Here is a 15516-nt window from a genome sequence, read left to right on the forward strand (position 1 = left end):
AAATGTAAGGCCAGAAACTATCAAACTCTTAGAGGAAAACATAGGCAGAACACTCTATGACATAAATCACAGCAAGATCCTTTTTGACGCACCTCCTAGAGAAATGGAAATAAAAACAAAAATAAACAAATGGGACCTAATGAAACTTAAAAGCTTTTGCACAGCAAAGGAAACCATAAACAAGACCAAAAGACAACCCTTAGAATGGGAGAAAATATTTGCAAATGAAGCAACTGACAAAGGATTAATCTCCAAAATTTACAAGCAGCTCATGCAGCTCAATAAGAAAAAAAAAAACAACCCAATCCAAAAATGGGCAGAAGACCTAAATAGACATTTCTCTGAAGAAGATATACAGACTGCCAACAAACACATGAAAGAATGCTCAACATCATTAATCATTAGAGAAATGCAAATCAAAACTACAATGAGATATCATCTCACACCAGTCAGAATGGCCATCATCAAAAAATCTACAAACAATAAATGCTGGCGAGGGTGTGGAGAAAAGGGAACACTCTTGCACTGCTGGTGGGAATGTGAATTGGTACAGCCACTATGGAGAACAGTATGGAGGTTCCTTAAAAAACTACAAATAGAACTACCATATGACCCAGCAATCCCACTACTGGGCATATACCCTGAGAAAACCATAATTTAAAAAGAGTCATGTACCAAAATGTTCATTGCAGCTCTATTTACAATAGCCAGGAGATGGAAACAACCTAAGTGTCCATCATCAGATGAATGGATAAAGAAGATGTGGCACATATGTACAATGGAATATTACTCAGCCATAAAAGGAAACGAAACTGAGCTATTTATAATGAGGTCGATGGACCTAGAGTCTGTCATACAAATACCGTATGCTAACACATATATATGGAATTTAAGAAAAAAAAATGTCATTAAAACCCTAGGGGTAAGACAGGAATAAAGACACAGACCTACTAGAGAATGGACTTGAGGATATGGGGAGGGGGAAGGGTAAGCTGTGACAAAGTGAGAGAGTGGCATGGACATATATACACTACCAAACGTAAGGTAGATAGCTAGTGGGAAGCAGCGGCATAGCACAGGAGATCAGCTCGGTGCTTTGTGACCACCTAGAGGGGTGGGATAGGGAGGGTGGGAGGGAGGGAGACGCAAGAGGGAAGAGATGTGGGAACATATGTATATGTATAACTGATTCACTTTGTTATAAAGCAGAAACTAACACACCATTGTAAAGCAATTATACTCCAATAAAGATGTAAAAAAAAATAATAATAGTTTTGCCAGATTTTCAACACACAGTTTCAATGCATCTTGTCAGTGTTGCTCTTCACCTGATTATAACCACAGTTTCCTGCAACTTGTCAGGGTGTCGAGTTCCATCACAATGCATATGGATTTCTCACCAAGCTCTTTTTATATGCCAAATTCCCTTGTTACAAATTTCACCGAATATAGCAAAATCTTAACTAATATTTACATCACTGTATAGTTTACAAACTTTTCACCTATTTACTTGCACTTTTAATCTTCTTTTTAAAACCCCTATTTCTTTTCTTTTACCTTGTCAAATGTTTTGCCAAACTGACTGTTTTTAATGTTTCAATGTTTCTTTTCTTCATCAGCTTCAAAAGAATTCTGCAATCTCAAGTTTCAGGGCCCATTCTGTGTTACTAAAAACAGATTTTTCTCATTTAGACAAGAACTCCTAGTCTAAGTTCTTCATTGTTAAGAATTGAACTGGCCTTCTGGCTCAAAGTCTTTGGTAACTGTGACATGAAACTTGCCCCAAAATGTAATTTATGTAACTCTCAATCCTATATATAAAATAGATTCCGTGAAGGAAAAACTATACAATTAAAACATCAAAATCTTAAAAAAAAAATCATCCTTTCAAATGAATTTGTAAACCAGATTCCTAAGAACTCCCACACTCTAAAAAGATCTGTGGTAGAATTTTTCCCAGTGTATACTACATCCTTTTTTTGTCACCCGGCCTCAAATTGTATTTCACATTTTCTGAAAGCAGAGTTATTTATTACCCGCCTCATACGTCTTGCCTATTGCTCCCAACAATGTCCGAAAGTAAAGAGCATAATTTGTGACTCCTGGTCATTAAATCTGCATTTTAATTTCTGTCAAGTTTTTTTTTAAATTTAATATGCCTAAGTTATTCATTTAAAACTATTTCAGCTAATGACTTTTCTAGAGATAATTTTTACTCCGTGAACCACCGTGACACCCTTCCAATGAAACCATCTGTGGCTGTTCAATTTCCTGCTTTCTAGCTTATGTTTCATGTGGACAATGGCGCCGGCCGATTCACTGCTGTCTATGATGCTGGGATCCCAGGGCATTTGTGTGACGGACAGTGGCATAAAGTCACGGCCAACAAGGTCAAGCACCGAATCAAGCTGACAGTAGATGGGAACCAGGTGGAAGCCCAGAGCCCAAATCGAGCATCTACATCCGCTGATACAAATGACCCCGTGTTTGTTGGAGGGTTCCCAGGTGAGTGTTGCCTACCCCAGCAAGAATATCTTTGCTCTGTTTTGTTAGTGGTTTTGAACACATTTATAGTCTATAAATACATTCAAGAATGTGTGCTTAAGTATACTTGCTTCCTAGCTTTAGAATCTGCTCCAATAAATAATACATTATCTGACATTTCTAGTGTGTAAAATGAGCATTTTACTTATATAAACCACATGGGACTGAACTTTTCATGATTGCCTCCAAAATTTCATTCGTGGGAGATGGAGGCTAGAGGAAATGCATTTGGCTTATAAAGATATGAGGCATTTAACAGCAATCAGGGCCAGAATCGGTGTTCTTTCTCATTTTTAAAAAACTAATATACCAGAGGAATCATTAAATGTTATGGAACTTATTTCCTCAAGTTCTGGAAATCATTGGGTTAAACATAGCTAATTTCCCCCTTAGGCTATTATAGAGTTTATATGACAAAGAAACCCAAGCAATAAATCTGCATTCAAAAATACCTCTCCAGCACATTAAATATAGCATGTGAACCACAGAGAGTTACCCAAAGTGCCTATAAACAAGAGTGCCCAACTTGATAAGAAGTAAGCCAACAGCCTCTTAATAAATACTGTAGTAATGCAGACTGCTGGAATGGTCTTTCAGTATTTTGGCCAGAGAAACCTTTGTCCCCATTTATATAGAGCTCCTCTCCTTAACAAAACAAGCAAAATGTATATTAAGCAGCAGTTGATGATGGAAAAGATATAGAAGCCATGGGGACCAATTCTGAGTTCCTCTTTCCAAAATTGCTCCTGGGGTTTGGAAAATATCTCCTTCTGGGAATTCCCTGGCAGTCCAGTGGTTAGGACTCTGTGCTTCCAATGTAGAGGGCATGGATTCGATCCCTGGTGGCTCGGAGAACTAGAATCCTGCATGCCTCATGGCGCAGACAGAAAAAAAAAAAAAAAAAAAATTTCGGGGACAAAAAGAAAAAGAAAATATCTCCTGCTTCAATCAGGATAAACCCCAAGGTATTATGAAGGAGGTAATATACTTCTCCATTTACAGTCTACGAAATGGGATCTTAGCACCTAGTAGGCCTGCTAAAAGAAGGGACTCTCTCCTTAAGAAGAGAAAGATTTTGTGTGAGTTCACAACAAACTTAACCATTTGGGATTTATCTTTACAATGGAAGAAAGTAAAAAAGTCACCATTAAAAGTCCATGTCCTAATTCAGTACTTAAAGTATTTGATCAGTTACTTTGGTTCATTAAATAAAATTTAATAATTTTAATTCACAACCGTAAACTTGTCCCTTCCAAACCAAATTCTTTGATGTCTTCAAATGTGTAATTATAGATGTCTCCATATTTCATAATACATAACTATAAAAAAGTTGATGTTTCTCTACCAGTTTAACTGTTAGTAAAGCTAAGAACAAAATCACTAACTTTACGTAAAATAGCATTCCCATTGCATCTTAAGCTAACAGCTGACTTTGAAGCATGCTCTTAACATAGTAGCTGAACTTCAAAACTGAGCCCTCCCTGCTTGGTTTTTCAGAGGGCCTCAACCAGTTTGGCCTGACAACCAACATTCGTTTCCGAGGTTGCATCCGATCCCTAAGGCTCACCAAAGGCACAGGAAAGCCATTGGAGGTGAATTTCACCAAGGCCCTGGAACTAAGGGGTGTTCAACCTGTATCATGCCCAGCCAACTAATAAAAATAAGTTCAACTCCAAGAAGCGTCCTCCAAAACAACCGTATCAAATAAAACAAATGTATTTTACTTATGTATGTTATTAAAACTAATTTGTGCATGCGTATTAAATTCCTTCTGTATTCTGATGGTGCTAATTCAGATCCCAGACTGAATTTTAATTCAAGTTCTTTCTCAAGTCCATAAATATTAAACCATTTACTGCATTCTAAATAATTGCTTGTTTTGCGTGATTTGAAGGATAAAAGGCAACTGATCATAAATTGTTGAATTTGCAACATGCCCTGGAGTCATCTCAAGAAGAGCTCAGATGGAATTTGTGAAGGCAACACTTTTTTTACTAACTCCTATTAATACTTCTGTCATCCTTTTTCCATGTACGTCAGCTTTGGCTTTCTGTCGGGCCACTGAAAACACAGTGGGTTTCGGGTGTGTGATGGGAGGAAATGAGCTCCCTTTCCCCGTGTTTGCGAAAAGCATTAGCAAGTCATTTCCCTGATCCAGATTCATTATTGGAGGATTTAACTAGCTACATGAATGGATACCTTTTTAGGCTTAAGGTGGAGAGTATAGATCAGATTCAGGCCACAGAGCTTAATTACTTGATTTGTTTGTTTGATGATGATTTATAGGCTTTGGGGAGACACCAGAACCAAGCTCCAGAATGACAATTTAGCACACATTTGATACTACAGTACTGAGGCTCTGGACTCTTGAAGTTTCCAGTGACTATCACAATCTACAGAGGAAAATCACAGAGGAATAATGCTGAAATGCAGTTTTTACCTATGAGGAAACAACAAAGCTGAAACTTAAAAGGCATACACCATTGGGTCTTTTTGAGTTGCAATTTAACCTAACAAATTAATGTCCTAAAAAAACTGCTGTGTTTTCTCCTTCTTTTACCCACTATTTCAATCATCTTCAAAGGGATCTGTGAGAAGACAGGCCTAGATTTTATTCATCAACTTAAGGAAACGTTTCATTTGCCACCTGCAGTAGAAATAGTTGTAGTCTAATAATGCTGAACATTTAAAGGAATAGATTTTCCTCACAGTGGTAATTTTAGCAAAAGAAGAATAATCATCTCTGACAGTGTTATCCACAGGGGAAAAGGAGGTGCTGTTTCTAATCAAGGAGATGACTAACACACTCTTAGCATTTCATCACTGGCCAGTTGCTTGACCCAATTTGTCCACACAACTTCATTCTAGAGCAAGCAGTTCTCAGCCCTGGCTCCATTTTGTAATTACCAGGCAAGCTTTCAAAGAACTGGTGCCTGGTCCAGCGATTCTGATAGCCTAAGCATGAAGATTTTGAAAAAGCTTCCCAGGCAATTCTGAAGGGCCGTCAGGATTGAGACCCACTGTTCTAAGAGAAAAGGTGCCCACTATGGCAACAAAGAATTGTGGAGTCATTTGAAAAATCTGCTGTTAACTTTGTCTTGGCCATTTTCACACACACAAGAAAATAATGTAATATTGTATCTAGTTAATGCCTTTTGACCAACCTCTAAGCAATAAAATCCTTTGAAAACCAATGTGTTTTGAAAGTGAAGGTATTACTTCTGCACTGGACACTGACATGACTTTTGGGCTTATTCTGGATAATGAATAGATAAGCAGGAATAAAGATGCTAGGCTACTAAATTAAAAGCTAATGCCATTCTTTCCTGAATCTTGAAACAAAAGATACATAAATTTGAAAGCAAAGGTACTTAATCAGCACTCCTATCAGAGTCAAGCCCTGCCGGAGTCAACTTGTACATCAGTGCCTTAGAAAGGTGTAGTTGGAAGGATTCTTTGAGATCAATAAATACAGTGATTCTTAAGTCTAGCTAGACATTAAAATTGCCTTGGGTACTTAAAAAGAAAAAAGAAAAAATCTTACATCTGAGTATCACCTAGACCTTAAAATATAATCTCTGGGTAAGGCCCTAGCATTTTCGAAACATTTCCACTTTATTCTAATGTGATTCTAAGGCACCCAGGGAGATTTAATGGTGTGCTCAAAATCCCACATTAGTTAAGTTTACCAAAGTAGTCCCAAGAAATGGATCTGGACCCGAGCAGCTTTCACTAAATCAGGTAATTGGCTAAAGTTGTCCATACAAAATCCACATTCGAAAGTGGCTCATGAATTTGTATGGACAAAGCTTGTCCAAATTCTAAGATGAGAAATAAAGAAATGTTGTGAAAGGGAAAAGTTTCTCTAACATATTTTAAACTAATTTTATACCTCAAAAAAAAACAATTTTTATTTCAAAACAAGGTAAAATGTTTTTTTCACCCAACTTTATCCCCTGTATAATGTCCTCACCTCCTGCCACCTACAGCAATCATGAAGAAAGCAGAATACTTTTCATTTGATTTTTTCTGAACACCCATTCCTACCAGGTTGTCGGCCTTCTTTAAAAAGGTGCTTTGCACTCTAGAAGAAAAACATTTGTGAGGGGAGTTTTATTGAAGTTGCCATGGTGAACACTGCTGACAAAGGAAAGTAAGGAACAGAGCAGATTTCAGCCCCAAATCACCAGAACACTGGCAGACACTTAAAGCTTCAGTGGTTTTAAAAATCATAACTGTTTTCTCCTTCTTTGATTTACCCTATTGTCTCCAACTACAGAACTCTTCTAGGTTTTCTGCTTAACAACAGAGAAAAAGACTACTTTGACAAATTTTAAAATCCCTTGATTTTATGTGAGTTAGTGAATTATTTTGTATATAAAATTGGTATCTACAATTAACGTGAAAACAAAACACAATACTCAGTCTTCATAAGTACAGAAGGTAGTCTTCTTTTCCACTACCATTTGCAAAGATATGACTTGTTACTGATGCAACTTTTTTATCTCTGTTTTTCAATCTTTTTATCTGTGTTGAGTCAAGAGAGAAATACAAACAAATATACTGTACTCATTTGCTGGACCTGAGATTAGTAGGTACCACAAACCAAAGGGCACATGAAGGTAAGGGATGCCCCAGGCTGGGCCCTGAATGCCATTATTTTGGAATCTTGACACGCAAGCTGGTGACTCAGATCTCTCTTTTGCTTTTGTGCCAGTTATCTAAGTTAACATGACATCTGTGCCCATTACTGAAGTGAAAGTGTGGCATGAATTATCTCCCTCCAAAATTCATGTGTTGAAGTTCTAACCCTCAGTACCTCAGAATGTGACTGTATTTCGAAATGGGTTCTTTCAAGAGGTAGTTAAGGTAAGATGAAGTCAAATGGGTGGGCCACAATCCAACATGACTGATGTCCTTCTAAGGAGAGATCAGGACACAGACAGGGCTAGAGAGAAGACCACGTGAAGACACAGAGAAAAGAGGGCCATCTATAAGCCAAGGAGAGAGGCCTCTAGGGAAAAAACAGCCCTGCTGACATCTTGAACTGAGACTTGTAGCCTCTAGGATTGTGAGAAAATTAATATCTGTTGTTTAAGCCAGCCAGTGTGTGGTACTTTGCTATGGTAGTCCCAGAAAGCTATCACAAAGCCTTTCTGCACAGACACACAAGTACATACCTAAAGCATCAGCACATTTCAGGTTCCCTGAAGAGTGACATGTACATCAGAGAAATCAATTGTTTCGAACAGTGACTATTATCACTTATGTAAGTGAATAGAAAAAAAAAAATCGAGACTTAAAAAAAATATAAAAGAATTTTCACAACATACTTAAATAGAGGAAGTTGGTTTATACATGCTTGGGGATATTAGGAATAGCTAGATAGCAATTATAAATCACAGAAATAATGTTCAATAACACCACTTACTGGACTTTTCAGGAGAATAGGTTTTCTGGAGAGCCAGTTTGTATATTCAGGTTTAGAGAACTATTCATTTGCCCTTGAACAAATCAAAGCTCTGCTTTATTTGGGAAAGTTGTCTCCCTGGAGCTCAGCCCTTCTGCAGGGACATACCTAATGATATATGAGGTGGTGGCAGTGGAGGTGGTGAGAAGTAGATTCTGATATATTTTGAAGGTGGATTGGTATTTCCTGAAGGATTGCCTATAGAATGTGAGAAAATAAGGTACTGATAACTTCTGCTTATCTGAAAGGATAGAGTAGCCAATATTGGGGGATAGGGGATATAGGTATAATAGCCTTTTTATAGAAAGGAAAAGCAGGAGTTTAGTTTTAGATGTGTTGAATTTAAGCTGTCCATTAGATATATAAGAGCACTGTACTATAGGCAGTTGAATATACAAGTCTGGAGTTGAGGAAAGAGGTCTAAATATTTATACTTAGATATAACTATGGAAGTCATCCAAATGTTTATATAATTTATAACCACTAGACTGACTGAGTTCACTAAGGGAGTGAGTATAGACAGAGGATTATGGACACTCCAACATTAAAAATATTGAGAGAACAGGTGTCAGAAAAATTATGCAGAACTTGACAATAGGCAAAAGAAATTGCTAAGTGTTCTTTCAGTGCAGAACCAGGCTTGACTTTCTTTTGACTAGGCTATTTTACAACTCTATAGGGTCAAAGATTTCTTGCAGATTTTTGTCTAGTAGAGATGTAAATAGTTTGTTTTGTTTGGTGGCAGAGATAACCCCAAAGGTAACAATTTTGTATCTAACTGAAAAATCTTATCCTAATATTCCTTTGCTTATGTGGGTGTTTGTAGCTTCTCAAATGCTCTTTAGACCAGTTTTAACATCTTACTGGTTTCCTCATTAATTAATGAATTAAATAAAATCTTTGACATGGGTTCACATTATATTTGCCTGAGGGTCATGAATATTTAACCTTTTGAAAACTATACTGTAGCAGGGGAAGAGGAACCAGCTTAATTTAAAAAATCTAGGTCACACAATTTGTTCATTTATAATTGAGTTTTCTTAATTCCCTAACCCTATGATTCCATTGCTACATTTCTTGTGAAATAACAAATGTTGGCAAGAATGTGGAGAAAAGGAAACCCTTGCACACTGTTGGTAGGAATGTAAATTAGTGTAGCCACTGTGGAAAACAGCATGGAATTTTCTCAAAAAACTAAAAATAGAACTACCATATGACGCAGCAATTCCACTCCTGGGTATATATCCAAAAAAACCAAAAACACTAATTTGAAAAGATACATACACCCCAATGTTCACAGCAGCATTATATTCAACACAATAGCCAAGATATGGAAGCAACCTAAATGTCCATCAACAGATGAGTAGATAAAGATGTAGTATATATATATACAGGGGAATACTACTCAGCCACAAAAAAGAATGAAGTTTTGCCATTTCCAACAACTTGGATGAACTTGGAGGGTATTATGCTAAGTGAAATAAGTCAGACAGGGAAAGACAGATACTGTATGATATAACTTATATGTGGAATCTAAAAAATACAACAACCTAGTGAACAAAAAAGAAACAAAAAAATAAATAAGTATATAAGCAACAGCAAATTTGTTGATAAATTCCTTTTGTTTGGTCCCAATATACAGAATGCACACAAATACTTTGAAATTTTAGTAATGTGTTACAGCATCAGAAATGGGTCAAAACTATGATCTGATGTTTGCAATTCTTATATTTTTGTGTTTTAAAATATCAATTGGTTAATTTTGATATTTTTTGTTTCTCAATGACAATCAAAAGAGGAATTTTTACACTACTCCATGCAAGCACTTCTCAAAAATAACACATTGTTACTGTGAATAGTTTAGTCCCAGTAAGTAAAAAATAAACGATATAATTTAATAATTTATTTTCACTCATAAACTGGTTTCTAATATATTAGAGACAATTACAATGCATCATATAAAAATTTTTATCAGATGAATATAAATCATACATCTGATGATGCAAATTTGCCAAAATTAACTTCATAATAGTCAAAACATCAAGGTACCCAGAATTGCTCTGTTGGGTAGTAAAACAACTGTGTAACTGAATCATTATAACGTTTATCTGGTTTTCATTTACTGGCATGTACTGTCACTTGATGTGCTCCAGTGGGCTTTCAACTGTGTAGTTAAGGGAAACATTTCAATAATTATTTTATTTTGTATAATGCCCTTTTAAGTGGGAATAGAAATATTTGCTATTTTGCCTTTATGAGACAAAATTCCTTTGAGTACAATCATAAAAACCCTGTGGGGTAAAAATCTCCCAGTGAGGAAGTACTGCTTTAGCAATAATTTTCAAGTTATATTGTTGAGACACATCAGTGGATCATGAGGTCAAATAACAGGATTATAAAGGAGCAACATATATAATAAAGTTGAATGGAATAGAACAGAACAGAATAGACAACATCAAGTTGAATTGTACGGTAAGTATTGTTTTGTAAAACTTGTTTTACATATGTATGTGTGAATATGTATATATGCTGGATCATAATGTAAAGTATATGTAAAATGTATTTCTGTAGGTTACGAGTTTAAAAATTTCAAGTAGAGATGATCAGAAACAATAAAATAGGAGGATAAAATGGGAAGAGAAGAATGGGGATAAGGAAATTTTTTTCAGGGAGATTAGAATAACAAATTTGTAAAAATTAGGTACTAATCCAAATTATATCGGTTTAAGCCAATGTAATGTACACTATTAAACTGAATTCTTAAACTACATTAGAATATTTAAAAGTGTAGCTTAATAAATAGCTTCCCAGATGTGACTGCTCTGACTCTTGGTACCAGATACCAAGAGGTTCAGTTGTATCCAGAAGCTCATCTCTGAAAAGATGTGGTAACAAAAAGGAAGAGTCATGGGAGAACAAAGTGCTTGAAGGAATAATTGAACAGGAATATAACAGGAACCAAAGACATTAGGCACATTAATATGAAGAGTTATTTTTTTTTAATTAAAACATTGCAAAGGGCTTCCCTGGTGGCGCAGTGGTTGAGAATCTGCCTGCCAATGCAGGGGACACGGGTTCGAGCCCTGGTCTGGGAGGATCCCACATGCCGCGGAGCAACTGGGCCCATGAGCCACAACTACTGAGCCTGCGCATCTGGAGCCTGTGCTCCGCAACAAGAGAGGCCACAACAGAGACAGGCTCGTGCACCGCGATGAAGAGTGGCCCCCGCTTGCCACAACTAGAGAAAGCCCTCGCACAGAAACGAAGACCCAACACAGCCAAAAATAAATCAATTTATTAAAAAAAAAATTGCAAAAATTCCATTTTCTTAGAAGACTCTGGAAAGTAGAAACCCTACCGAAATTTTTTAAAAGGCCAAATAATAAGTTGTTCAGATCAACCTTTCAATTAAGAATAAAATATTTCTTAGGATGCCTTTCTAAAAACCACACTGAGATACAAACTAATGAAAGTTACACAATTGTGAGAACTCATACAAAATAAAATATTGGAGAAGATAATATGGTCTATTTTGTGTAGGTTTTTAAAATCCTTTTGAAGGTGAAAAAAAAAAAAAAGGTACATTTACTGAATGTGCTGAGTTGTAGAAGACATCTGCCTCAAATCTATCCCTCTTACTTTTGAGGACCTACCCTTCCCACTATCCCTACTGAAGAAATAGGTGCTAGTTTTGGGTGATTCATCAGTGAATCGCATCCCATTCTCCTGCTTACATTGACTGGGATGATAAGAAATCCAGTGAGAATCAATGAGCTTTCTGTTAGGCCCATTTGAAAATATACAACCTCTCTCTTGAGCTAAGGCATAGTGTGCACAAGGCTGTGATAGCTGGGACTGTTGCATCCAATTTGCTAACATGAGAGGAGAGCCCAGATCTGCCGAGGGATCACAGGATGGAATCTGAGGATGGGACTGGTAATGCATGAAGGAGAGTGGAGAAACCGTATCGTCAGTGAGTAAAACCTCATCTGAAGGTTGTCGTAACTCTGGTCTTTTCAACTACGTGTGGCACGACAGTTTTCTGTTGTTAAAGCCAATTATCAGAGTTTTCTCTCACTTGGAACAATCGGTTCTAACAGACACGTCATCTACGTGCTGGGCACAACACAATCTCCAAATTAGTCTTCTCAGCAGCCCTTCATGGCAGTGCTGTCATCATCCCCGTTTTAGATATGAAAAAGACAGAGGCTTAAAATAATTAAGTGACGTCCAAAGTCACCCAGCCAGGAAGTCCTGGAACCACTGACTTTATATTGAAAATATTCATATTAGGTTCAATACTTTCTGAAAGTAAAGTCGTAGATTATTATTTTCTTACGCTTATATTGCCTTTTAAAAAATAGAACTTGCCGAATTAAGTTGAAAAGTAGTTATTGTGAGCCTAGGAGTGTTCTCATTGAGAAGAGAGAGAAAAGCTATCATTCCAGATCTTTCTTTCCACAAACATTTTTAACTCCTAAAACATACAGGCACTGTTGAAATGAGAAGCATATATCTTATCCAAGTTTCTTTAGCGTGTAAGTAAATCCATTAAACCAGCCAAAGCAACACAAGGGTGTGTATTATCACAATATCAGGGGTTTTCATGGAAACCAAGGAAGCAACAGAAGCCTGACCCCTCATAAGGATGTGCGGTCAAGGACTGAAAACCCTCAGGTTCCCCAGCAGCTATTCTGCCTCCATCTCTGCTTCCCACTGGGTCGCTGCTTCACTCTTCCCTCTTTCCAGATGGGATACCCTGCTACGGCCGCCTGTATATAGACAACTTCTGATTACAAAAGTCATTTTCAAGGACCCCACAGAGAAGGACTAGATGCTCTTGATCCAAATTTGAAATTCCCTAAACAGAAAGCATTTTTGGCTAAGCATGAATCCAGTGTTGACCGCTTATGATCAAATCAGTGTGGCCATGGGAAGAATCAGATAGGACAAATATACCTGTTTATAACCCTCCCCAGTGGCTGAGGCAGGAGGGATCCCAGAGAATAGGGAGATTGACTACATAGAAACTCAAAAAAAACTGTTCAACTATCACACAGCAGCAAGACAAAATCAGGTGCTAAATTTAGAGTACATAGAAGTTCAGGGGAGAGGGGGTTCTGTGGGGCTGCTAGGAGAGGCTTTGAGTCCCTGGTGGAATTCTGACTCTGATCCAACTTCTGATCACCAACTTCGACTCAGCACCCGACTCCAATGTGTGGGGTTTTTTCCCCATATCACCAGCTGGGTGTCCTACAGTTTAACTAGTTCTAACACTATCTACCTAGAGATGGTGTCAGATCCCACAGGTTAAAGGCTCAGCGGCGCACAACTACCCCAATCCCCTTCAAATGGCAATCGCAATTCCAGGCTGTCACCTGTGATTCAGAGGTTCCGACCACCTCCTCCTTGGGTTCAATTAATTTGCTAGAGCAACTCACAGAACTCAGAGAAATCTTTTACTTACTAGGTTACCAGTTTATTATAAAAGGATAAAACTCAGGAACAGACGGATGGAAGAGATGCATAGGGCAAGGTATGGGGTAAGAGGTATGAAGCCTCCATGCTCTCTGATCATGCCATTCTCCCCAAATCTCCAAGAGTTCATCAGCCTGTAAGCTCTCTGAACCCCATCATCTTAGGTTTTGATAGAAGCTTCATCACATAGTCATGATTGATTAAATCGCTGGCTATTGGCCAGATACAACCTCATCTCCTCTCTCCAACCCAGAGGTGGGGTCGAGGATGGTGGATATGGGACTGGAACTTTCAACCCTCAGATCACATGTTTGTTTCTCTGGGCAACCAGCCCCCGTCCCTAGGTGCTTTCCAAAGGTCACCTCATTAACATAACAAAAGACAATTTTTATTGCTCTCACACCTGGGAAATTCCAAGGGTTTTAGGAGCTCTGTGCCAGAAATGGACAAAGACCAAATATGTAAATATTGGTAAATCACTATATCACAGACTTGAACTTGGCCTTGAGGGATTTTCAGAGAAGGAAAGGTAATCCAAACAGGGAGATTAAACCTGGACTCCTACAGAATGTGATCTGATGAATGAAAGGATCATATTTTGATAATATATCTAACAACAGAAACAGGCACTGAAAAAAAAAAACTGGCATGTTAAAACTACCACTTTTTTGATATTCCCAAAGAAATTATAAGATTTATGCAGTGTCTCATAGAATCCTTCCAAAAGACAGATGATAAATGAAATAAATGAAAGTTTTATCACCACAACCAAAAAATATTTAGTCACTGATTAAATGATAATGAGTTTTTAAAATCCTATCTCCCCCTGCTTTTAAAGAACCTCACCTGCCAAATAAATCAATCTAAATTGCTCCATAACTTAAAGGTTTACTCAAAATGCTTGGTTTGTGTTTATTGCAGTCCACATAGTGCAAATATGAAAAAAAAAAAACTAATTTACTTAACGGAATGTCTATAATTGACTCAATCTAATGTATTTCTGAAAAATTAATGAAGCTACTTTTCCTCATGGCAGTAAGACAGATATTAAATAAAAACATCTCTCAAGAGTGAAGAGTAGGGACTTCCCTGGTGGCACAGTGGTTAAGAATCTGCCTGCCAGTGCAGGGGACACGGGTTCGAGCCCTGGTCCAGGAAGATCCCACATGCCGCGGAGCAACTAAGCCTGTGCGCCACAACTACTGAGGTGTGCTGTGGAGACCATGAGCCACAACTACTGAGCCCATGTGCCACAGCTACTGAAGCCCACGTGCCTAGAGCCCATGCTCCGCAACAAGAGAAGCCACTGCAAATGAGAAGGCCACACACCACAATGAAAAGTAGCCCCCGCTAGCCTCAATTAGAGAAAGCCCGTGCGCAGCAAAGAAGACCCAACCAGCCAAAAATGAATAAATACAGAAATTAAAAAAAAAAAAAAGAAGAGTGAAGAGTAACCCAGTAACCTCTTTCTCATTATCAGCAAACACTTTATGAACACATACAAGTGGATATGGTCACTGGACCCACAGTCATCTCTACTGAATTAAAGTAGATTGTTTTCCCAAATGGAATAAAAATTGTAAAACTCATATAACAACCTTCATTTATGCTTTCTAGATCAAACATTCTAAAATGAGGTAGTAATATTCATAGTGTGATAAATTATTAAATGCCTTTTCCACCATTTTCTCTTTCTCTGATTCTCCCCCTTTCTCTGCCTTTCCACTATGTCACCCTTTCATTTAAAAAATCTAATCTTGGTGAATGCCAAATTAAGATCAATGGACATGACTATTAAAAATAAGAAAAAGTGAAGTTTATCGCTCCTCTTTCATCTAGCACCTACTACTGAGTGCCTCCTACATGTAACACATTGGCTACGTGCTGGAGACCCTATGTTGAATAATATGGATGGATTCCCTTGTTTCTTTCCTTCTTTGGGGAGAAAGAGGTAAGTAATGCAATAAAATAAAATAAATGACATTATGCATTGGTCAAAGCCAACACAAATATAAACATTAATA

At 37.6% G+C, this 15516-nt stretch overlaps 1 protein-coding gene across 1 annotated transcript in view; it reads left to right on the forward strand.

The window, feature by feature from the left end:
* Positions 1 to 6448, forward strand: part of LAMA2 (laminin subunit alpha 2) — a 602802-nt gene extending 596354 nt beyond the window's left edge. Inside the window, exons 62-63 of the mRNA XM_079939315.1 lie at positions 2283 to 2505; positions 4042 to 6448. Coding sequence (XP_079795441.1) covers positions 2283 to 2505; positions 4042 to 4199 — 381 coding nt within the window. The 3' untranslated portion in view covers positions 4200 to 6448. The remainder of the gene's footprint in view (positions 1 to 2282; positions 2506 to 4041) is intronic.
* The last annotated feature ends 9068 nt before the right edge of the window (positions 6449 to 15516 follow it).

Source organism: Stenella coeruleoalba, assembly GCF_951394435.1.
Source record: "Stenella coeruleoalba genome assembly, chromosome: 12".
Lineage (NCBI taxonomy): Eukaryota > Metazoa > Chordata > Mammalia > Artiodactyla > Delphinidae > Stenella > Stenella coeruleoalba.